At 34.5% G+C, this 22,976-nt stretch overlaps 3 protein-coding genes, 1 long non-coding RNA gene and 1 pseudogene across 10 annotated transcripts in view; 2 read left to right on the forward strand and 3 right to left on the reverse strand.

The window, feature by feature from the left end:
* Nucleotides 1-22,976, forward strand: part of LOC144561518 (receptor-like serine/threonine-protein kinase SD1-8) — a 50,347-nt pseudogene that overhangs the window by 14,215 nt on the left and 13,156 nt on the right. The gene's annotated exons all lie outside the window — the stretch shown is intronic.
* On the forward strand, nucleotides 463-6,256 carry LOC144561515 (G-type lectin S-receptor-like serine/threonine-protein kinase At4g27290). Of its 2 annotated transcripts, XM_078310481.1 has the most exons (7): nucleotides 464-1,850; nucleotides 2,123-2,248; nucleotides 3,334-3,479; nucleotides 3,709-3,919; nucleotides 4,078-4,315; nucleotides 4,411-4,543; nucleotides 4,629-6,256. In XM_078310481.1, exons 1-7 carry the CDS (start codon nucleotides 566-568, stop codon nucleotides 4,941-4,943), a joined length of 2,454 nt encoding a protein of 817 aa, XP_078166607.1. In that variant the 5' UTR covers nucleotides 464-565; the 3' UTR covers nucleotides 4,944-6,256. The 2 variants fall into 2 exon arrangements, with proteins under 2 accessions (XP_078166608.1, XP_078166607.1); XM_078310482.1 differs by lacking the exon at nucleotides 2,123-2,248 and having other exon boundaries at nucleotides 463-1,850.
* Nucleotides 3,636-4,481, reverse strand: LOC144561522 (uncharacterized). The gene is made up of 3 exons (XR_013513878.1): nucleotides 4,341-4,481; nucleotides 4,066-4,193; nucleotides 3,636-3,762 (listed from the first exon to the last, which is right to left on the reverse strand). It is a non-coding gene; the product is annotated as an uncharacterized LOC144561522 (long non-coding RNA).
* Nucleotides 6,117-9,525, reverse strand: LOC144561521 (receptor-like serine/threonine-protein kinase SD1-8). 3 transcript variants are annotated; one of them, XR_013513877.1, is made up of 5 exons: nucleotides 8,537-8,557; nucleotides 8,055-8,180; nucleotides 6,841-6,986; nucleotides 6,414-6,624; nucleotides 6,117-6,255 (listed from the first exon to the last, which is right to left on the reverse strand). XR_013513877.1 is itself a non-coding variant. In XM_078310488.1 (4 exons), exons 1-4 carry the CDS (start codon nucleotides 9,517-9,519, stop codon nucleotides 6,454-6,456), a joined length of 717 nt encoding a protein of 238 aa, XP_078166614.1. In that variant the 5' UTR covers nucleotides 9,520-9,525; the 3' UTR covers nucleotides 6,435-6,453. The 3 variants fall into 3 exon arrangements, 2 of the variants coding, with proteins under 2 accessions (XP_078166614.1, XP_078166615.1); XM_078310488.1 differs by lacking the exons at nucleotides 6,117-6,255; nucleotides 8,537-8,557 and adding an exon at nucleotides 9,246-9,525 and having other exon boundaries at nucleotides 6,435-6,624; XM_078310489.1 differs by lacking the exons at nucleotides 6,117-6,255; nucleotides 8,537-8,557 and adding an exon at nucleotides 8,339-8,393 and having other exon boundaries at nucleotides 6,435-6,624.
* Nucleotides 14,572-19,845, reverse strand: LOC144562480 (receptor-like serine/threonine-protein kinase SD1-8). 3 transcript variants are annotated; one of them, XM_078311714.1, is made up of 8 exons: nucleotides 19,528-19,845; nucleotides 18,514-19,411; nucleotides 17,308-17,439; nucleotides 16,948-17,072; nucleotides 16,446-16,656; nucleotides 15,888-16,125; nucleotides 15,598-15,730; nucleotides 14,572-14,990 (listed from the first exon to the last, which is right to left on the reverse strand). In XM_078311714.1, exons 2-8 carry the CDS (start codon nucleotides 19,313-19,315, stop codon nucleotides 14,718-14,720), a joined length of 1,914 nt encoding a protein of 637 aa, XP_078167840.1. In that variant the 5' UTR covers nucleotides 19,316-19,411; nucleotides 19,528-19,845; the 3' UTR covers nucleotides 14,572-14,717. The 3 variants fall into 3 exon arrangements, with proteins under 3 accessions (XP_078167840.1, XP_078167839.1, XP_078167841.1); XM_078311713.1 differs by having other exon boundaries at nucleotides 18,514-19,845; XM_078311715.1 differs by lacking the exon at nucleotides 19,528-19,845 and having other exon boundaries at nucleotides 18,567-18,633.

Raw genomic sequence — 22,976 nt, forward strand, 5'->3', positions numbered from 1 at the left:
TTACTCGACTCGTATCGTATGGGTATCGATAAATTTTGTTTTTTTTTGCTTATCAGACTGAACAAATGCCCTAGTCTCTCTGCATCATAGGTGTTCCCTATCATAATCAGAAATAAATGCCAGAAGGTTAATTTCCCTCTGGTAACTGTCTAACATATTGTAGGATGGGGAACCTGTAAAGAAAATAATTAAAAAAAATTTAGCAACCAACCAGATGGCAAGATAAGAAAAAATCATAATTCAATTTCCATTCCATTACTTTAATTTCTTTTTTGTTTTTGTTTTGAAGGTTGTCGACAATTTGTCGGCAACGATATATATTAAAAGAAAAGTATTTACAATACACTGTAACTAATTGATTAATTTCTTTATTGAAGGTCACTTTACATTTACCTCCAAGTCAAACATGGTGTACGTAGATTATCCCGGAACCTCTTGAAGGATTGTATTACTTTTCCTATTCCAAGGCTTGTAATTTTTTTCCCTACATTATATATCCAGATCGACAGCATACGCATTGCCTTAAAACTCCATTTAATTATCCTTGATTTTGGTACTAGAAGAGATGAACAAAGATATGATTTCTAAAATATCCACAGTTACTCTCTTTCTCCTTTCTTTCTCACCTTTTGCCATCCCAATCGATTTCTTACTGAGTGCTCAAAACCTTACAGATGGAGAGACTCTTGTCTCATCAAAATCTGTATTTGGGCTTGGGTTCTTCAGCCCAGCTGGTACATCCAGCAAGAGATTTGTGGGTGTATGGTTCACAGTTTCACCAGATACTGTTGTATGGGTCGCAAACAGAGATTGTCCCTTGAACAACACCTCTGGCACACTTACCTTAAATAAGAGAGGGTCAATAATGCTATATGATTCAACAGGAAAGATCGTATGGTCATCTAGCCCTAACTCATCAAGTGATGCCAATGATTTCAATCCACTATTGCAGCTGAATGATTATGGAAATCTTATACTAAAAGATCAAACGAGCAATAATATCATATGGCAAAGTTTTGATCATCCAACGAATACATTGCTTTCCGGCATGAAAGTTGGCAAAAACTTGAGAACTGGCTTTGAGAAATATCTCACTTCCTGGAAAAGTAGCGATGACCCATCAGAAGGTAACTACAGGTATGAGATGGACACTGAAGGTGCTCCTGAGATTATTACATGGGACCGTTCGCAGATATTTACCCGTTCCGGTCTTTGGAATGGAAAATATTTTAGCACGGCACCCAATATGTTATCTTATGAAGATAGAATTAATTTCTTATTTGTGTGGAATCAAGATGAGGTATCATATGGATTTGAAGCCAAGTCAACCTCGACCTTGTCCCGATTAGTGTTGAATGAAACTGGTATAATTCAACGTTTTATCTGGGATCAACCTCATCAGACTTGGAACGAGTTCTATTTGGGAACAAAAGATGAGTGCAGCCAATACGCAAGGTGTGGGCCTTTCAGTATTTGCCAGCGTGACGGTATACAAGCCTGTAGTTGTCTGAGAGGATTTGAGCCACTGACACCAATGGAGTGGGACATGAGAAACACTTTAGGTGGGTGTAAACGCTTGGTACCGTTAGGTTGTAGTGCTAGTAGTGATGGGTTTTATGAAATTGAAGAAGTAGAGGTACCATATTCGCATAATGCAACTGTGGATGCGAGCATCAGTGTTAAGGAGTGCAGGAGCAGATGCTTGATGAATTGCTCATGTATGGCATATGCCCCCTTGGATATCAAGGGACAAGGGAGCGGGTGTGTTATGTGGCAAACTGTACTTACTGATACGAAGTACACTGGTGGCGGACAAGTTCTTTATGTGAAGGTTTCAAAGTCTGAGCTTAGTGAGTTTTACCTCAATTTTCATCTTGCCTATGTGTATTCATAATTTGTAGTGATTCTTTTAAACATTTTTTTTTTAAGTAATCACAGTAGTATTCTGTTTTAGCAATAACGACTATGGCAATAGTAAGTTACAGTAAATAAGGGTTTTAGGAGATATGTTTTGATGCATTTTTCGTGAATATCATAAAAATAAAAAAAATAACTTTCCATATTGTTTAGCAAGTTTAGATCAAAATCAATTTAAATTTTAAGAAATTGTCTTTCAATATAGGTACAAATCAGAGAAAACGGAGGGCAGCAATTATTGGAATAATATCAAGTAGCATAATATTAGTGCTCCTGATATCATTAATTGTATGTCTTCTATGGAGGAAAAAGATGAGATATTCAAAACAAGGTAACAGCAATGTCGCAAGTAAAATTTGATTAATCTGACAATTCTGACTGACCCAACCAATCCGACCCGAAATGTTGCAGATTTAAAATTTGATTTGTTGGATATGGATTGTATTTTGATAAATCCTGCAAATAATTTTTGGATCCGTACTTTGTAAAATGTTTGAGTATGCCCCACCTGACCACAGTACATTATTTTTCTTAAGAAATTAAAGTTATTTATACATAACATAACTGTAATATTAGCCGTACTTATCTTAAAAAAAATCTATAACAGTAATATTATTATAGGATATGCGAATATTGTTAATTTTATATTTAAATAAAACTTTCTCTACTATATTGTTAGTTAGAGTATATTGAGCAAAACTAGGGTGTGATGTGCTCACCAAGAGAGGTTGGTGAGCACACCTCCAAAACGCTATCGGATTGACTTCGAACTATGAATCCAAGCCGTTGAAATCCAAGTACTTCGTTAGTGATGCATGTACATGTAAAATTTATAAAGTTTCAAATTCATAAAATATATGGTCAAGCGGTCAAAAAATAATGAAAAATTAATACATAAAGCAATTTAAAAAATAGCTTATAAAATGTTCATTGTTTTGACCGCTTGACCATGTGTTAAATAAATTCAAAACTTTTAAAATTTTACATGTACATGCATCACTCGCGAAGGACTTGAATTTCAACAGTTTGGATTTATAATTCGAAATCAATCTGATAGTGTTTTGAAGGTATGCTCACCAACCCCTCTTGATAAAAACATCACAATCTAGTTTTTCGAGTATATTACATTATTATTTGTACCTTCTCCAATTATAACTAATTGTTTCTTATGTTTTTTTAGAAATAGTTCTTTTTAATGAAACCTACTATCTAACATGAAGCCCTGATTAAATGATTTATATCTTAATTGGTTAGTTACAGATAAAAAAAAATTGTAACCCGACTACAGAAAATTGGATTGACAATCTCAATGAAATCCAACCAATCCGACCCGTTTATAACAAAGAATGCAGATCAAAATAAAATTTTCTGCTTTTAGACGTCTTTGTAACTATGCAGCCATATATTCTACCGCAGGTAAAAACCTGAAGTATTTGGTGCAAAATGAGTCATTCAAAGGAACAGATCTCCCTGTCTTTGACATGGACATGATTTTACAAGCGACAGATAACTTTTCGAGTACAAATAAATTAGGAGAAGGTGGATTTGGCATTGTCTACAAGGTACTCCTTGCTATATATTTGCAATAGGCTCACATTTTTGTTCAGAAGAAATACTCATGATTATCCTTTATGTAATTGCTAATTAATATTAAAAAGAGATAATGTGAAAAACAGTAAGGAAAAAAATAATACAGCAAAAACAAACTCTGTTATTTTCCCTTTTTAAAAGAATCTTCCAGTCCTTGCTCTAATAAAATCAAAAGGCACTCACACTCACAAAACATCTTAGGGTCAATTGCCTTGTGGCCAAGAAATCGCAGTGAAAAGGCTATCAAGAGAATCCCTGCAAGGATTAAACGAGTTCATGAATGAAGTCTTGCTAGTCGCAAAGCTACAGCATAGGAACCTTGTTAGACTCCTTGGATGCGGCATTGAGGACAATGAGAGAGTGTTGATTTACGAGTTCATGGCCAACAGAAGTTTAGATTTTTATATCTTTGGTATGCATCCCAACTTTGAAACACTATTAATTATCATTTTAAAGTTCTTCCTCATCACCCATCAATTCAACAATTACAGTTAAATTTCTCTAACAATTGTTGCATGCAACTTTTGAACTACCAAGGGGTATTTCATATTTTGTTACCTCATGTAACAGATGCTACAAAGCGTTCCTCCTTAAGTTGGACAATGAGATTAGAAATTGTAATTGGTGTTGCTAGAGGGCTTCTTTATCTTCATCAAGACTCAAGATTCAATGTAATCCACAGGGATCTGAAAGCAGCAAATGTTTTATTAGATGAACAAATGAATCCTAAAATTGCTGATTTCGGCACAGCAAGATTGTTTAAAAGAGAGCAGGGACTGATAAACACGGAAACTCTAATAGGAACTCGGTATGTGTCAATTCAGTTTTTATACCTCATAAATCAATTCCACTCGACTAAACTCCTGTTGATTAATTTTCTTCTTTCATTTCACATATTTGAAGCGGATACATGCCTCCTGAGTATATGTTGGAGGGTGCAATTTCGGTTAAAACTGATGTTTATAGCTTTGGAGTTCTACTTCTTGAGATAATAAGTGGCAAAAAAAATCAAGGCAATCAAAACCTTCTTGCTTATGTGAGTGACCTGTCATAATTCCAAAAAAAAATTATCAATACTCATATAAAACAAGTCAATTTGAACTGTGTAATTCATCATGTAGGCATGGAAATTATGGGAAGAAGGAAACATTATAAAGTTGCTTGACGACACGGTAGAAAGCTCAGCCTTCGCAACAGAATTAATGAGATATGTTCATGTGGGTCTTTTGTGTGTGCAAGAGTGTCCTGATGATAGGCCATCGATGAGCTCTGTTTTCACAATGCTATCAAGTGACACATTGCTACAGGACCCTAAGAAACCGTTGTTTGGTACAAGAATTAGAGGTTTTCCCTCAGAGTGGTCTTTCTACCAAGATGATTCATCAACTGTGGTCTCTGTGGATCAACTGACCATAACTGGAATTGAAGGCCGGTAGAGAATCAAGAGACTGTAGAATATATGTTATTATTTTCAAATTGCATTTAGGTACTTTGTACACTATTGTTAACATAAACAGAATGGTTTTGGGGTTGACATTTTATTCAGAAATTGTATGGCCTGATCTGAACTCTCTTTGAATTGTTGTTTTTTGAATGGGTCAGCGAGTACCAAGGATTGAGCAAATATAACCTAATTAAGCTAGATATGATATTCATTTACAGCATTTATTGATTAATTGTTGTGTTTATAGCATACAATATCTTGTCAAGCTTTTAGAGCCATTGGGACTTGGCAAGAAAGCTAAAAATGGCAATCAAAGCTGCTTATTTGGTTAGTATAGGAAGATGGGGAACTGGGGAAGAAAAGTGGAGAGGGATTAATTTGCAAATTCCTACGTAGCTATGCTTGAGATCTCCAATACTTGCATCCCGCATTGTGTAGGTATTGTTAGGTATCTCCAACACTGGCCAATATTTTTAATCAAGAAAAATGACAATGCCACCATATTAAAGGCAGTATTTTATAAAATTCCACAAGTGAGAGAATAAAACACGGCATATTATATATTGAAATAACATACCTCTCAGTAGTAATGACAACTTTGATGAATGAATCCGTATTCCTCCGATAATTACACTTCATGCATTATGTCCCAATATCTTTTTAAATTAGATAATTAATTTTGAAATTAAAGCACCAATGAAGATAAATATTTTCATTTGGCTCCTACAAGAAAACAATGTACTGACACAGAAGGTACTTATAGCTAGGGCATATGTGGTAACACATGGTTGCATCTTTTGTAACAATGGGGTCATCGAAACAAGGGATCATATCATGTCGGAGTATACACATGCGACAAGCTTCTAGAGGGGCCTATTCGCACAGTTGAACATAGCACCACGGAACGGTGCTACAATTGTGAAAGTTTGGTAGTTGGGCCGGCAGGGATCCCTACGTTAGATAGGAGAATCTTTTTGGGAAAGACGAAACCGCAGAGCATTATAATCGATGAAGTCACAACAGATATTCACAATTGGCAACTATTTGCTTAGGAGGAGTAGTCGAATCAGAATACTCGACCAAGAGAGAGCATATTGTATGATGCTAGCAATTTTATTCAATTGCTGTGCCGAAATCAGCAATTTTAGGATTCATTTGTTCATCTAATAAAACATTTGCTGCTTTCAGATCCCTGTGGATTACATTGAATCTTGAGTCTTGATGAAGATAAAGAAGCCCTCTAGCAACACCAATTACAATTTCTAATCTCATTGTCCAATTTAAGGAGGAACGCTTTGTAGCATCTGTTACATGTGGTAACAAAATATGAAATACCCCTTGGTAGTTCAAAAGTTGCATGCAACAATTGTAAGAGAAATTTAACTGTAATTGTTGAATTGATGGGTGATGAGGAAGAACTTTAAAATGATAATTAATAGTGTTTCAAAGTTGGGATGCATACCAAAGATATAAAAATCTAAACTTTTGTTGGCCATGAACTCCTAAATCAACACTCTCTCATTGTCCTCAATGCCGCATCCAAGGAGTCTAACAAGGTTCCTATGCTGTAGCTTTGCGACCAGCAAGACTTCATTCATGAACTCGTTTAATCCTTGCAGGGATTCTCTTGATAGCCTTTTCACTGCGATTTCTTGGCCACAAGGCAATTGACCCTAAGATGTTTTGTGAGTGTGAGTGCCTTTTGATTTTATTAGAGCAAGGACTGGAAGATTCTTTTAAAAAGGGAAAATAACAGAGTTTGTTTTTGCTGTATTATTTTTTTCCTTACTGTTTTTCACATTATCTCTTTTTAATATTAATAAGCAATTACATAAAGGATAATCATGAGTATTTCTTCTGAACAAAAATGAATATATAGCAAGGAGTACCTTGTAGACAATGCCAAATCCACCTTCTCCTAATTTATTTGTACTCGAAAAGTTATCTGTCGCTTGTAAAATCATGTCCATGTCAAAGACAGGGAGATCTGTTCCTTTGAATGACTCATTTTGCACCAAATACTTCAGGTTTTTACCTGCGGTAGAATATATGGCTGCATAGTTACAAAGACATCTAAAAGCAGAAATTTTATTTTGATCTGCAATCTTTGTTATAAACGGGTCGGATTGGTTGGATTTCATTGAGATTGTCAATCCAATTTTCTGTAGTCGGGTTACAATTTTTTTTATCTGTAGCTAACCAATTGAGATATAAATCATTTAATCAGGACTTCATGTTAGACAGTAGGTTTCATTAAAAAGAACTATTTCTAAAAAACATAAGAAACAATTAGTTATAATTGGAGAAGGTACAAATAATAATGTAATATACTCGAGCAAAACTAGGGTGTGATGTGTTCATCAAGAGGGGTTGGTGAGCATACATCCAAAACGTTATTACATTGACTTCGAATTATAAATCCAAACCTTCGTGAGTGATGCATGTACATGTAAAATTTTAGAAGTTTTGAATTTATTTAGCACATGGTCAAGCGGTCAAAACAATGAATATTTTATAAGTTATTTTTTAAATTGTTTTATGTATTAATTTTTTATCATTTTTTGACCGCTTGACCATATATTTTATGAATTTGAAACTTTATAAATTTTACATGTACATGCATCACTAACGAAGTACTTGAATTTCAACGGCTTGGATTCATAGTTCGAAGTCAATCCGATAGCGTTTTGGAGGTGTGCTCACCAACCTCTCTTGGTGAGCACATCACACCCTAGTTTTGCTCAATATACTCTAACTAACAATATAGTAGAGAAAGTTTTATTTAAATATAAAATTAACAATATTCGCATATCCTATAATAATATTACTGTTATAGATTTTTTTTAAGATAAGTACGGCTAATATTACAGTTATGTTATGTATAAATAACTTTAATTTCTTAAGAAAAATAATGTACTGTGGTCAGGTGGGGCATACTCAAACATTTTACAAAGTACGGATCCAAAAATTATTTGCAGGATTTATCAAAATACAATCCATATCCAACAAATCAAATTTTAAATCTGCAACATTTCGGGTCGGATTGGTTGGGTCAGTCAGAATTGTCAGATTAATCAAATTTTACTTGCGACCTTGCTGTTACCTTGTTTTGAATATCTCATCTTTTTCCTCCATAGTAGACATACAATTAATGATATCAGGAGCACTAATATTATGCTACTTGATATTATTCCAATAATTGCTGCCCTCCGTTTTCTCTGATTTGTACCTATATTGAAAGACAATTTCTTAAAATTTAAATTGATTTTGATCTAAACTTGCTAAACAATATGGAAAGTTTTTTTTTCTTTTTCTTTTTCTTTTTCTGATATTCACGAAAAATACATCAAAACATATCTCCTAAAACCCTTATTTACTGTAACTTACTATTGCCATAGTTGTTATTGCTAAAACAGAATAGTTCCATGGTTCCGAAAATCGGCCGATTCCGAGTTGACTCGGAATCGGCGGTGTCCGGGCCGAGTTTTACCCGATTCTCGCGCCCGTGAGAGTTTTTCGGCAAAACTCGGATGGACAGTGCCGAGTCAGCCGAGTTTTACCCGATTTTGCCCGATTCTCACTAACCTGTGCGAGTTTTGTCCAATTATCGTAGGCTGAGTTGTGCTGAGGAGAAGAGAAGAGAAGAGATCGGCCGGCTGTGACGCGCAGGCTCAGTGTTGACTGCTGAGGAGAAGAGAAGAGATAGTTGCGATGGGGGAGCTGATATGCGCAGGGCTCTGTGCTCCATGCTGAGGAGAAGAGAAGAGAATGGGAGAGACGCTGGGAGAGATGAAATGTCGGAAGGGAAGAGAAATGAAAATTTACAGATGGCCCCTCTACATTTTACATTTTTACTCTTTTTTTGCTTTACCCCAAATTAAAGATGAATTGATTCTGTTGATTGGTTTTCTTGTGACTCTACAGCGAAATTGATTAGACTAAAGTTAAAGATTAAAAATTGTCATTCCACCCGAAGCAATTGTCATTCTACAATTTTCCTGTGACTCTACTGCGAAATTGATTAGACTAAAGTTAAAGATTACTCTTTATAAATTGGAAAAGACCAAGAAGCAATTGTCATTCCACCCGTTGTACACTTTGCACACTTAGCTCATTTTTTTTTCGCTTCAGGTGCTAATTCAGGTGCTCAAATTTTTCTTAGTATTAATTGTTCTCATCTACTGCCCTTTATTAATTGAGAATACTACTCTGATTACATAAAAAAAAATGTTTAAAAGAATCACTACAAATTATGAATACACATAGGCAAGATGAAAATTGAGGTAAAACTCACTAAGCTCAGACTTTGAAACCTTCACATAAAGAACTTGTCCGCCACCAGTGTACTTCGTATCAGTAAGTACAGTTTGCCACATAACACATCCTCTCCCTTGTCCCTTGATATCCAAGGGGGCATATGCCATACATGAGCAATTCATCAAGCATCTGTTCCTGCACTCCTTAACACTGATGCTCGCATCAACAGTTGCATTATGCGAATATGGTACCTCTACTTCTTCAATTTCATAAAACCCATCACTACTATCACTACAACCTAACGGTACCATGCGTTTACACCACTAGTGGAGAACTTGGAATTAGTGTCGGCTGTTTATGGATATTAGTGTTGGACATTAGGCGACACTAATCGGGCTGATACTAATACTTTGTAAATAGCCGACACTAAAAGTAAAGCATTAGTGTCGGCTATTTATTAAATGGCCAACACTAATACTAACTTTTAGTGTCGGCTATTTATTAAAAAGCCGACACTAATACTTATTAGTGTCGGCCATTTAATAAATAGCCGACACTAATACTTATTAGTGTCGGCCATTTAATAAATAGTCGACACTAATGTTTTTTTTTTTTTTTTTTTAAATAAATTTCAAAAATTCACTATAAATCATAAAAAATTCTAAAAATGAAAATTTTTGTTCTGGAATGCTCATATATTTTTGCTGAACTATATATAAAACAAAGATATCAAATAATTCATCATAATTTACAAATAACACTCACTAAATAAAATATCATCCAAATTGCTCATTTATTATTATCATACAAACCCTAAAACAGAAAATACATAAAAGATACATAAAAGACCCTTTATTGTTATCATACAAACCCTAAAACAGAAAATACATACATAAAAGATACATAAAAAACCCTAAAAACTCTAAAATTATAAAGATTATACCAAAAGTCCATGAAGGAAGACTCGGATCGCGAATCTGAGCCCGTAGAATGGCAAAACAAATCATAGATTTGTTTTTAATCCGGTTTTGGGCTATGGAGTTCCTGTCAAAATTTCAGCCCGATCCAACGGACGGATCAAAAGTTACGCCCCTTTTCATGAAGCATGCGCAGAAGAAGCGACTGAGAAGATCAGATCGGAGAGAAGCGTGAAGTGAAGTGAATGTTTAAACCCTAGGCGTGCGTTTGAAAGAGGTGCGCGGGACTTAAAATGAAATTTTTTTAGCTTTAGTGTCGGCTGTTTATAAATAGGCGACACTAATAACTGAGAATTAGTGTCGGCTGTTTATAAAAAGGCGACACTAATACATTAGTGTCGGCTGTTTATAAATAGCCGACACTAATTCTCAGTTATTAGTGTCGCCTACATCTAAATAGCCGACACTAATATTATTAGTGTCGGTTTTTTGTAAACAGCCGATACTAAAGTATTAGTGTCGGTTTTTTAAGGCGACACTAATTGTATGTTCTCCACTAGTGCACCCACCTGAAGTGTTTCTCATGTCCCACTCCATTGGTGTCAGTGGCTCAAATCCTTTCAGACAACTACAGGCTTGCATATCGTCACGCTGGCAAATACTGAAAGGCCCGCACCTTGCGTATTGGCTGCACTCATCTTTTGTTCCCAAATAGAACTCGTTCCAAGTCTGATGAGGTTGATCCCAGACAAAACTTTGAATTATACCGGTTTCATTCAGCACTAGCTAATCGGGACAAGGTCGAGGTTGACTTGGCTTCAAATCCATATGATACCTCATCTTAATTCCACACAAATAAGAAATTAAACCTATCTTCATAAGATAACATATTGGGTGCCGCGCTAAAATATTTTCCATTCCAAAGACCGGAACGGGTAAATATCTGCGAACGGTCCCATGTAATAATCTCAGGAGCACCTTCAGTGTCCATCTCATACCTGTAGTTACCTTCTGATGGGTCATCGCTACTTTTCCAGGAAGTGAGATATTTCTCAAAGCCAGTTCTCAAGTATTTGCCAACTTTCATGCCGGAAAGCAATGTATTCGTTGGATGATCAAAACTTTGCCATATGATACTATTGCTCATTTGATATTTTAGTATAAGATTTCCATAATCATTCAGCTGCAATGGTGGACTGAAATCATTGGCATCACTTGATGAGTTAGGGCTAGATGACCATACGATCCTTCCTGTTGAATCATATAGCATTATTGACCCTCTCTTATTTAAGGTAAGTGTGCCAGAGGTGTTGTTCAAGGGACAATCTCTGTTTGCGACCCATACAACAGTATCTGGTGAAACTGTGAACCATACACCCACAAATCTCTTGCTGGATGTACCAGGGCTGAAGAACCCAAGCCCAAATACAGATTTTGATGAGACAAGAGTCTCTCCATCTGTAAGGTTTTGAGCACTCAGTAAGAAATCGATTGGGATGGCAAAAGGTGAGAAAGAAAGAAGAAAGAGAGTAATTGTGGATATTTTAAAAATCATCTCTTTGTTCATCTCTTCTAGTACCAAAATCAAGGATAATTAAATGGAGTTTTAAGGCAATGCTTATGCTGTCGATCTGGATATATAATGTAGGGAAAAAAGTACAAGCCTTGGAATAGGAAAATTAATACAATCCTTCAAGAGGTTCCGGGATAATCTACACCATGTTTGACTTGGAGGTAAATGTAAAGTGACCATCAATAAAGAAAAGTAATGGAAGGGAAATTGAATTATGATTTTTTCTTATCTTGCCGTTTGGTTGGTTGCTAAATTATTTTAATTATTTTCTTTACAGGTTCCCCATCCTACACGTTAGACAGTTACCAGAGGGAAATTAACCTTCTGGCATTTATTTCTGATTCTGATAGGCACTTTCTCATAAGGGAACAACTATGATGCAGAGAGACTAGGGCATCTGTTCAGTCTAGCAAGAAAGAAAAAACGCCTGATAGTAATACTTTGTGGCTTGTGCTTCGAGTGATTGCAATTCCCTTGGCTAAGACCCAAGAGAATGACACTTTGACCAATTGGAAAAAATCTTTACCCCATCCCCATATCTGATAAGCTAACTAAAAAAAAATTATGGATACCCACACGATACGGATCTGGTAAATGAATAAGCGGTGGCATTGACACTACTATTGTGCTTCCAAAAAAAAAATTTTCTAAACAAAAAAAATGAAAGACAAAATAAATTTAAAATGAATTGAAAATAATTAAATTTAGAGTTATATCATATACACTTGGATCATGAATAAAACCATGGTTCACATAATTAGAATCGGAATCAGTCACTTGAACTTAGAATAAGAATCGAGTGAATTAGTCAGAATTAGTCAAATTGGATTGAAAACTCTGATTTTTTTTATTTTTGGCAGAAATTTGTTTTATACTAAAAAATATTAAAAAGTTAGTAAAAAAAATAATTTGTCAAAAATTATGCTAAGACAAAAAATTATAGTCAATAATGTTGTTATGTTGATCCATAAAAAGAAAAGAAAAGAAAAATAAACCGGAAAAAAAGAGAGTAAATGAAGGTTCAAAGAATATTAAAATGGAGAAGAGAAGAAATCTGTACAGAAACATAAGATCTCAATAGCAAAAAAGTCATAGGCTTCATTTTTGCTACTGTTTGAAAATGTATAGAGAATGAGAAAAATAATTATTTCTCGGATTTTCGTCAACATACTTCTGAAATGACAAAATTGACACTACTTTATGTTATCTCTACATTGTGACAATTCGTTTAAGACCTCACTTGCCTATATTTCATCTTAATTATCACATTGTTAATATTATTATTTATCGGTTACAACTATTCACTGTTCCAAATGTATAATCCAAACAACATTTTTACTAATCTAAATAGCACAATTTTCACACTAATCTAAAAATCACTATTTTTTCTCTATTCTTATATACTATTCTCAAATTTTGCTATTCTAGCTATTCTAGCTCTCATCCAAACGTACCCCTAGAATAACATTCATGGATAGAGCTCCAGAACACAACCAACACCTAACCGATCAGGATGAATTGTGTAACCATAATAGCCTGCGTCTAAAATAAGATCATGCCATTCCTGCTTTTTACGCTCCTTCGATTCACTATTGGATCTTAATCCAACGTTGAGCATATATGTAATATAATTATGAATTGTATGCTGTTATATATGATTGTCACAATTAAGTGATTTAATATAGAAATAAGATATTAGATAATTTATGTATTTAATATAGTGTGGTCCATAAATCTATAGAATAATTCAGACAAAGATCAAATTATTGATAAATTTATTATGAGATTTGCAATTCAGAAAAAATGCCTTTCCAGGGAGTTCGTGCGGCTATAGCTGCGGTCCAGTGTGGCGGGATGGAAGGCACTTTGATCGAGGGATGGAATCATGGAAGGCAGTGCGTCATGTATTTTTTCTAAGCTCTACATTTTATTTTGATTTCTAAAATACAAAGGCATACATCTTTGCTAGGATGTACTTTTACAGGGCCATGGGCCATGGTTGTCGGTGTATTCCTTCACCGTTAGGATACTGGCATAGCTGCTGAAACCAAGACGCTTATAGTGAAGACATTGAATTTTAACCTACTCGATCACCTCAGATTAATACCATGAGACCAGAGCAGTCTAATTGCTCTGTTAAAATCTTTACCCTCTCAATCAGGGCCTCTCCACCGAAACGCTCCTAAATTAAAAAAAAAAAAAAAAATTTGTGAGGTCAGCTAAATTAAAATTACGGAGATAAAAACAATTTAAAATTGGTGTAAGAAAATTATTAAATTGATGATATAATAAATAATTTTATTTTTTATAATTACAGAAATAAGATGCTCTAACTCAAATTAAGAGATCCCACACCTCAGTTCAGATCAGATACGATCATTCGAAGAAATAGGCGGAGCCCATTTTAGTGAAATATTTACTAAAGGACCCTCCAATTTTTTTTATTTCTAGTTATCCCTTTTCATTTTTTTATTTTTTTTTAGAAACTATCCCTTTTCATATTTAATTCAATCAAATATAATGTCGGCAATCTTTTTCTTTAGTGTTACATAAGCAGTATAAACCGTTGTGCAAGTTGTGTACAAATTTCAATTTCTTTCATACTGAGCATAACTTTATATGGTACTTGTGAAAATACTACACTTAAGCTATTAACTTTGACACTTAATGAAAATTGGTTAGGTGTAGTGTATACAAATTTTCCATGATTATTGATATAGTGCATACAAATTTTAGTTTAATTAATTTAAATTTGTGTGGTCCATAAAACAGTCGCCAAAGATTGAAGACTAGACCAATAAATATTTTAAATTTGGCTACGTCACGTAACAAACTGATGGGCACATAACAAATGATATTTGAGTTGGAACAAATTATTCTTTTGAGAAATTATATCAAAATAAAACAAATGCAGTACAGTAGTAAACAGATATTTTGTTCACTTTGACAAACAACATAATACACTATTGTTTCGAATAGTTTTACAATAACAATTATTGACCTTCAATGACAATAAATGTCAACTTGTACTGTGGAACAGATGCTCGCACAATGTCAATTGAGATGTAATTCTTGTGCATAAAACTGGTTTTTTGGGCTCAGGTAATGTTGCACTTCCACTTGACAACATTAGAAGCACGGTCGACGTGGTTGGTCTATCGTCTGCACACTCTTGTACACACAAAAGACCAACATGAACACACCTCGCTAGCTCCGATTGAACACTTGAGCAATCTATTATTGCTTCATCAGCTAGATCTTCTGCCTTACCTTCTTCCCAAAACTTCCATGCCTATGAAAATATATGAATTGAATCAATTAAATACATGCTTATAAATTTCCATGATTAAATTTGTACTTGATGGCCTCCATATTTTTTCTGTTAAAATTGGAGCTTGATAGATAGTTTGCCTAACATATGACAGTACATGTGTGTCATGCAGAGAAAGATAACGAGCAAGAGACTACAATTTTATATTTCGTAAGATAATTTGGAGACCAAAATGGGAAATTTTCAATTTAAGGGGTTCAATTGGATAAAGAGTAAAACTACTAAAACCATTGGGAAAACTTGATCAAATACATAATGTTGTACTTGTTACAATGTTAATTACGCGGCACTAAAATAAAGATATATATAGTATTCAAGAACAACGATATATCTATGGTAGAAAGAGTCGTATCAGGAAATTTATTTTTTGAGATAAAAATGAAATTAAGTTTTCTAAATTTAAATAATAATAAGAAAAGTTTAATTTAGTTTCAGACAGACGGCCTCTTATAATTAGGACTTTATTTTTATCACTACATCAAAAGATAATGCCTTAGCTAGCCATATATATATGATCAGTGGTAATTAATTTTATTTAGCAAAAAAGATTTTAATAGAAACCACTTACATATGCTAGAAGGTTTTGATTTCCGTAATTCCTTTTTCCAGATATTATCTCAAGTAGTAGAACTCCAAAACTGTAAACGTCTGATTTCACTGACATTATGCCTTCCATTGCATACTCAGGAGACATGTATCCACTACATCAAAGCAAGAAAGCCAAATTAAGTCATTATTAGGTAAACAAAGTTACCAAAAGAAGCTATAGTTAATAGTAATCTCACCCAACCAAAAATAAAAATCAAGAGAAATAGCTTGTAGTCGAGGAAGAACACTTTACAAGTAAAAATTATGTACCGTGTGCCTACAACAATTTCAGTAGCCATTTCATTCTCCTCTCGTCTGAACAACCGTGCAGTGCCAAAGTCTGATATTTTAGGTGTCATTTCTCCATCTAAAAGAATATTTGCTGCTTTGAGATCTCTATGAATTATATTAAATCTGGAATCCTGGTGAAGGTAGAGAAGCCCTCTTGCAATTCCGATAATTATCTCCGACCTTGATCGCCAATTTAACAATTTGCATCTCTCTTCATCTATGTTCATAGAGGTTCTTCAAATTAAACATTCAAATCATGCATGGAAAAGAAGAACCTTAATTTCTGATTGGAAATTTTTAAGGAAATTGTTTTGCAATCAAAGGTAATTTTGGTGGTATGCTTGTTTAAATTTGATATGAAAATAAATTGATTTGACAGTATACAGATGACATCTCATAAAACACAGTTATGAAACTATGATCCCTTTGTGTGATGTAAATTGATTTTAATATGTCGGGAATTCTACGCACTTCATCTAAAAGCACATTGTTAAGAAATATATAAGAAGTGAAAATTATGATATTGACAAAACGTACGGAATATGAAGAAATCTAAGCTCTTGTTGCTCATGTACTCATAAATCAGCATTCTCTCAGAGGCATGGATGCAACAACCCAGCAGTCTGACAAGGTTACGGTGTTGTAGCTTTGCAATGAGCATGACCTCATTCATAAATTCATTTTGACCTTGTGATACATTTTTTGAGAGCCTCTTCACTGCAATCTCTTCGCCATTTGGTAGCTGACCCTATACTTAGATAATGGTACCAGTAAGGACAAAAATTAAGTAAGAACAAAAGAACCAAAAAAATGATTCTTTGATGGGAACATACCACGCATTTGGAAGAAGGTTTTATTAACAACAACCGATCTCTGTGACCATTGATTAACTCTCAATTTCACTTTCAAGCAAATTGGTGAAACATCAAGATTGGGCCTTGATGTACCAGTAGAAGTTTATAAGTTGATAGATAAAAATAACGTAATTATGTTCACCTTAAAAATATAAAAATGATCGATTTCGAATAATTATATATACCTTGTAAACAATACCAAAAGCTCCTTGGCCTAATTCATTTGCTGGAGAGAAGTTTCCAGTGGATGCTGCAACTGTTACCAGGTCAAATAGTGGGATCTCTGTGTTCTTCAGTGAGCAACTCTGGTCTATGGCCACAAAGAAAAATCAATATTACAGTTATCGTTTATTAGGCATTAGAATACAATTGCATTATTTTTAATCAAAAATTCAAATTTTATAAATTTTACTAGCTAGTTCATTGGCAAACGTTATATATAGTTACATTCTGATTTTGTTATATTGTTTTATAAAGTGCATAGCTTTCAATTGGGAATTTTGCTATTAAATTTTAGAAACTACATAGCACATTTACCAGCGTACCTAAATTGCCCTCTTTCAAAACCTTTCTCCAGTACATGATGCCTGCTAGCAAGATTATAAGTAACAATGCAATAGTTGCTGATGCTATGGTGCCTATAAGCACAATTCGCCTCCTATTGTTGCCTGCTCCAGCTGCACGACCAGAAAAAAAATTTGTAATAAACAAGTATTACAAATGCACCGTAGAATAATTCTATTGATCACTAATTTGAGTAACCACAAGTTTTTCTAGTAGTTGTGCTTCAAAATAAAAAATTTAAAAAGTTACAACATATAATCTGTATTTATGTAATGTGATGCATTAGCTAACCTTATTTTCAAAAAATGGATTTATTATTTTTCAGTCTAGCTTTGATAAAAGAGTTTGTAACAGAAATTAGAATGAAAAGACTGAGGTCTGACTTCAGACTTGTGAGATGTCAAGCTGCCATGTTTGACTTGGTCAATTCCATATCCTTTGACATTTTTGCGCACTAAAATTATCAATTATAACTCAACTAAGCTGACAATTCCAAGGAGTGAAATATTAAGTCATCATTTGTTAGCTTGTTTTGGTATAACATCACATCAAGCTATTGTCAAGGAAGCCAATTAATGTGTAGCTGAGACTGGGCATTTAAGTCTTTGCTCCCTGTACCAGCAATGGAATGGGTGGGCTTGCCCATTGACCTTCAAAAAAAAAAAATGGCATGGGTGGAAGTGAATTGTTGAGTGTGCCGTCAATCAAGCGGGATTGTGCGTGCTGAGACCTATTTTTCAATGGCCTTTGATAAGACTAGGATAGACAAATAGGGAAAAAAATAATAGGGTTGAGAGATGTGCCAGAACAATCTCTTTAACCAATCATAATTATAGGATCATGAAATTCCAAGGGAAATATAGGGTTGCAAAGAGTATAATAGGTTTTCTACTAGGACAGTTAATTTATTCCTCAAGTTTTTAAATTGATCGACCGACATCTTGTATTGAAGGTTGATTTCCTTATGCAATCTTAATGTAAAAAATATCCACACAAAACATCTCCATATATCTGCACATTACACGTACTAAATAATTCCCTTGCACAATTCAAGACCTAAGTATATTGTGAAGAAAGAATTCCATATTTAAAAAACATTTCAAGATATGATATCGTTTATGCCAAGAACAAAAAAGCAATAAATAAGATGAAAGAAAAGGTTAGGATGGAAATTGATTGGTGTTTACCTATATCTATGTTTGCAGCCTTGATATATAGATCTTGTGCGCCAGAAATGTACCTTATGTCAAGCAAATCATTACTCCAAGTGATGCATCCGCTACCACCCCCTCTAATATCTAATACCGAATATGCCAAGCAAGAGCAATTCATCAAACACCTATTCCTGCAGTCCTCGATGCTGATACCAGCATCAACTGTTGCAGGATGGGGGTCTGGTACCTTCACCCCTTTAATTAAATAAAACCCATTATCATTATCATGACAACTCAGTGGTGTTTTCCGTTTACATCCCCCTGAAAAGTTTCGCATAGACCACTCCTCGTATGATTTAGGATAAAACCCTTGAAGGCTACTGCATAGTGTAACCTCATTGATGTTGCAAATACCAAAGGGACCACATTTTCCATAATAGTCACATGGATCTTTGGGTCCATACCAGAACTCATTCCAGGTGCGACTGGTTTGGTCCCATACCATGCGTTGAACCACGCCAGTTTCATTCAATACTAGTCGGGACAAAGGTGTGCCTTGCTTAGCCTCAAATGAGTAGTAGACTTCATTCACCTCGGAAACTAATATGAAGCTAAACATGTTTTCATAAGTTTTCATTTCTGGAATTCCACTGAACCTCAGCCCATCCCATGGACCGGTTCTGAATCTAATTTGTGCACCATTCCATAACACATTTTGTGGTACACCCATCGTATCCATTTTGTAGTAGTAATTACCTTTGGATGGATCCATTCCGCTTTTCCAAGAAGAAAGAAACCATTCAAATCCTTTGGCCAAATTCTTACCGATCTTCATGCCGGGAAGCAAGGTATTTGATGGGTAGTCAAAGCTTTGCCATATAATGTCCCCTCTATTTGAATCTTTGATTACAAGGTTGCCTGAATCAAGTAGCTGCATTATAGGATTATTCATGTTGTTAGCAATAGATGAATTAACACTAGATGACCATACAGTCTTTTGTGAATGATCAACCAGAATTATGACTCCTTTTGAAATGCCGAGTGTACTTGAACTGTGGTTCAAGGGATGGTCAGGGTTAGCAACCCACACGATAGCATCAGGCGAGACCACAAACCATATACCGACAAACCAATTTGTTGACATGCCAGGTTTAAAGAAACCAAGCTCGAATATGCCGCCAGACGAGACGAGGGTTTGGCCACTGGTTAAGTTTTTTGTTTCATCTAGGGTGTCAAGTGGAAAGCAGATTTGAAACAGAGCAAAGAGAATCACAGTAGTAAATTGTTTGCAAGTCATTGTACTCAACATCTTCATGAGGGCTTGACAATGGTTTGATTTGTTTTCTCTTATTGGTACAATGATGAGGAGGATTGAATTTATTTTGTGTAGTGTTGATTGTTGAAAGTCAAGGCAGGTATGACCCTTATTTTGGTTTTCTGTACCAATCATCAACTGACCCCATTCATTTTTATATTTTTTTTTTGTAACTATACATGATTTTCAATATAATTTAAAGTACAATACTATGGATAATGTGAAATTGATTCCCATCCTCAACATGCATTAAACTTTTATAAGATTGATCTTCATTTACGTTTTACCTTCATAACTTGAAAGTCTAGCTCTGCTCTATATATACATATATGTAATGCATAAGAATTATAATGATGAGTACAGTTCTATTCTGTATACAGTAATTAGGTATATAATTTTATGAAGCTCATAATGACTAATGAAGGTAATTAACTGATTATCCTGCTGGTATGGCCTGTATGGCATTTTTGGTATTAAGTTAGGCTAATATTGAAACTAATTCTATAAGTTAAATTGATAAAACAAAACATGTATGCAATTTCTTTCTAGCTAGCTAAATAGCTAATCCTATATTCATACCTATATATTCTCCTATAAGAAACGGTCCCCACTCTTACATTACATATTGGCAAAATAGGCTCAAACCAGCAATGGACCACCTCATCTCCTCCAATTTGACACGTTTCATACAAAAAAGACACCAATAAAGGGTTCATGTATGAACAAGAGCAGGTATAGGATAACAATTTTTTCTTTGTTTTTCTTTCTTTCAACATTTCTTTTCTACTATCCTTTGTAACTTGACACCTCTAGTATCTGTATTAATCGAAATTGGAGGCGTCACCTCCATTTTTTGTTTTCAAAAATAATTCATAATTGGATGTCAGCAAAAAAAAATATATCATAATTTAAGTGTTGCTTGATCATTTTGAAGTTGACTTGTGGTTACTGGGTTAATTATAATACAAAACTGAAGTAAGCTAAACCTACCTAACTGGAAGTTACATAATGTAAGAGCAATTGTATCTTAGGAAGTTGCAGATGGTTTTTTAGTTTATAATAAAATAAGAATATGCGCATTTCAGATGTAGCTTCCTTTGCCTTTTAATAGGTCAACTAACATTTGCTAGCCCCAAAAACCACGCTTAAAGACGACCTTTTTGAGATACCACCATAAGATAAGCCTTCATTCCTTGCAAAAGAATGGAACTGAGACCAGAGATACTACTACTACTGTGAGATGTCTATTTCCGTTAACTGAACAATGGGCTTTTATTGAATTTACATAGTCCATTTAGGAATCACATAAAGCCCACTGTGGTTTCCGATAAAGAGATGTGTCCATTTCAGAATCCAATTGTTACAGTAGCTGCGCAATTTGCAGGAAACTTAAACTACGCCCAACACCTCAAGAATTATTCATGAAATGTACTCTACAATTCTCCATGTGACCAGTGTTATCCTACCAAATTAGTAATTGTATAATGTAAAAATTCTAGAGGAACTATCACATGTTTAAACCTGATCCACACCGGCAGTACCATAATTGCAAGAAACTTCTGAATTTTAACCCTTTTCATGAACGTTAATTAATGCGAGCAACTTTTAAAAGAGTTCATCACGAGAGGAAAAGGCTTTTTAAAAGAGTGCATTTCTTAGTTGCAATTTCCTTCTTCCCTGCTTATATATATGTATTATAAGCCACAGAGAAATAATGAAACAGAAGCAAATAGACATGGCAAACAGCTCAATTTCATTTCAAGATTTTCTCCCTTCCATGGCCGAGCGACTGGGGTCAGAGGGTCTAATGGAGGAGCTTTGCAAAGGATTCAATTTATTGATGGATCCACGAAAAGGCGTGATCACATTTCATAGTCTGAAGAGAAATGCCGGAGCATTTGGGCTCGACGGACTGAGCGACGACGAGTTAGCGGGCATGGTAAAAGAGGGGGATTTGGATGGAGACGGCACACTTGACCGGAACGAGTTTTGTGTGCTCATGGTTAGGCTAAGTCCTGAACTGATAAGTGGGCCCCAAGCCGCAATTGATGAGGTGCTCGCTCGATTCTGCGCCTGAGTGCCGGAATTATTCTTTATTTTTTCTAAACATTAAGCTATCATTTAAATCCCAGGATCATGTACACTTTGCAACTTAGTTATGTTTATGTAGGTTTAGCTGTTAGCACTAGGTTTTTTGTTTTGTTTGGCTCAAGCTATTTCTAGCTAGTTCCATGTGTAGCTCCAGGTTAATTTTTTTTTTTTTTTAATTTGATGTTTAATATCTTTATGGTTTATAAAGCTCCAAAATTGAACTACCTAAAGAATTATATCTCAATGGTAACAATTGCAGCCGAAAAATTAATTAGAAGACAAAACAAAACCAAAAAAAAAAGCATAAAGTGATTTACAGATGCTCTCTTATGTTTTGAATGCCTGACATAAGCATTTATATGAAAATAAGATGGAACCAAAAAAATAGATACGGTGGAACAAAATTTTCCTGGTATGATATAATTGTATAATTATTTTGAACACTAAGTATATTTCTGTAATTTTTTTCCGAAAAAAATATAACAAAAGAAGTATATTTTGAAAAAAAAAAACAAATTTAGACCAATAGAGAAGTGTCTTAATTTGTGAAATCATGTGGCTCGAACGCTGCATATAAAATTACAATTTTTATTTAGAAAACACAATCGATGTTCTTTAAGGTGCTTTTTTTTTTAAATGCTTCGGCGTATCTTTGTGTCAACCCATCAAAAAATTTCAACCGTTCAAAAGCGCTTTCATGGCCAGCAACGCAAACTAGAGGTGAAGGTGGTCCAATGGTACCGGACCAAATTTGATCAGATATTCAATCAGAACCATCCGATCTGCATCAAAATGCGTATACACTTGATGCGAATAGATCTTAAAGTTGTCAATGTGAATTTCCATCTAAATTGAACGAGCTATAACCTGATATCTAACTGAATTGTCAAAAAAAATTTAAATAAAGATTGAAGATCAAGTCATAGTGCTTGTCAACTTTATTCTCACAGTTTTACAATTATACAATATTCAGAGGCTATTTTTTTCCTAATACCAAAATTGGTTTTCATTAAAAAAAAAAAAAAAAAAACATTCCACAACACATATCGATACTCTAAAATCCTTCAAATTTTGCTAATTTTTAAAATTA

The sequence above is a fragment of the Carex rostrata genome, chromosome 11 (genome assembly GCF_964058835.1).
Source record: "Carex rostrata chromosome 11, lpCarRost1.2, whole genome shotgun sequence".
Taxonomy (NCBI): Eukaryota; Viridiplantae; Streptophyta; class Magnoliopsida; order Poales; family Cyperaceae; genus Carex; species Carex rostrata.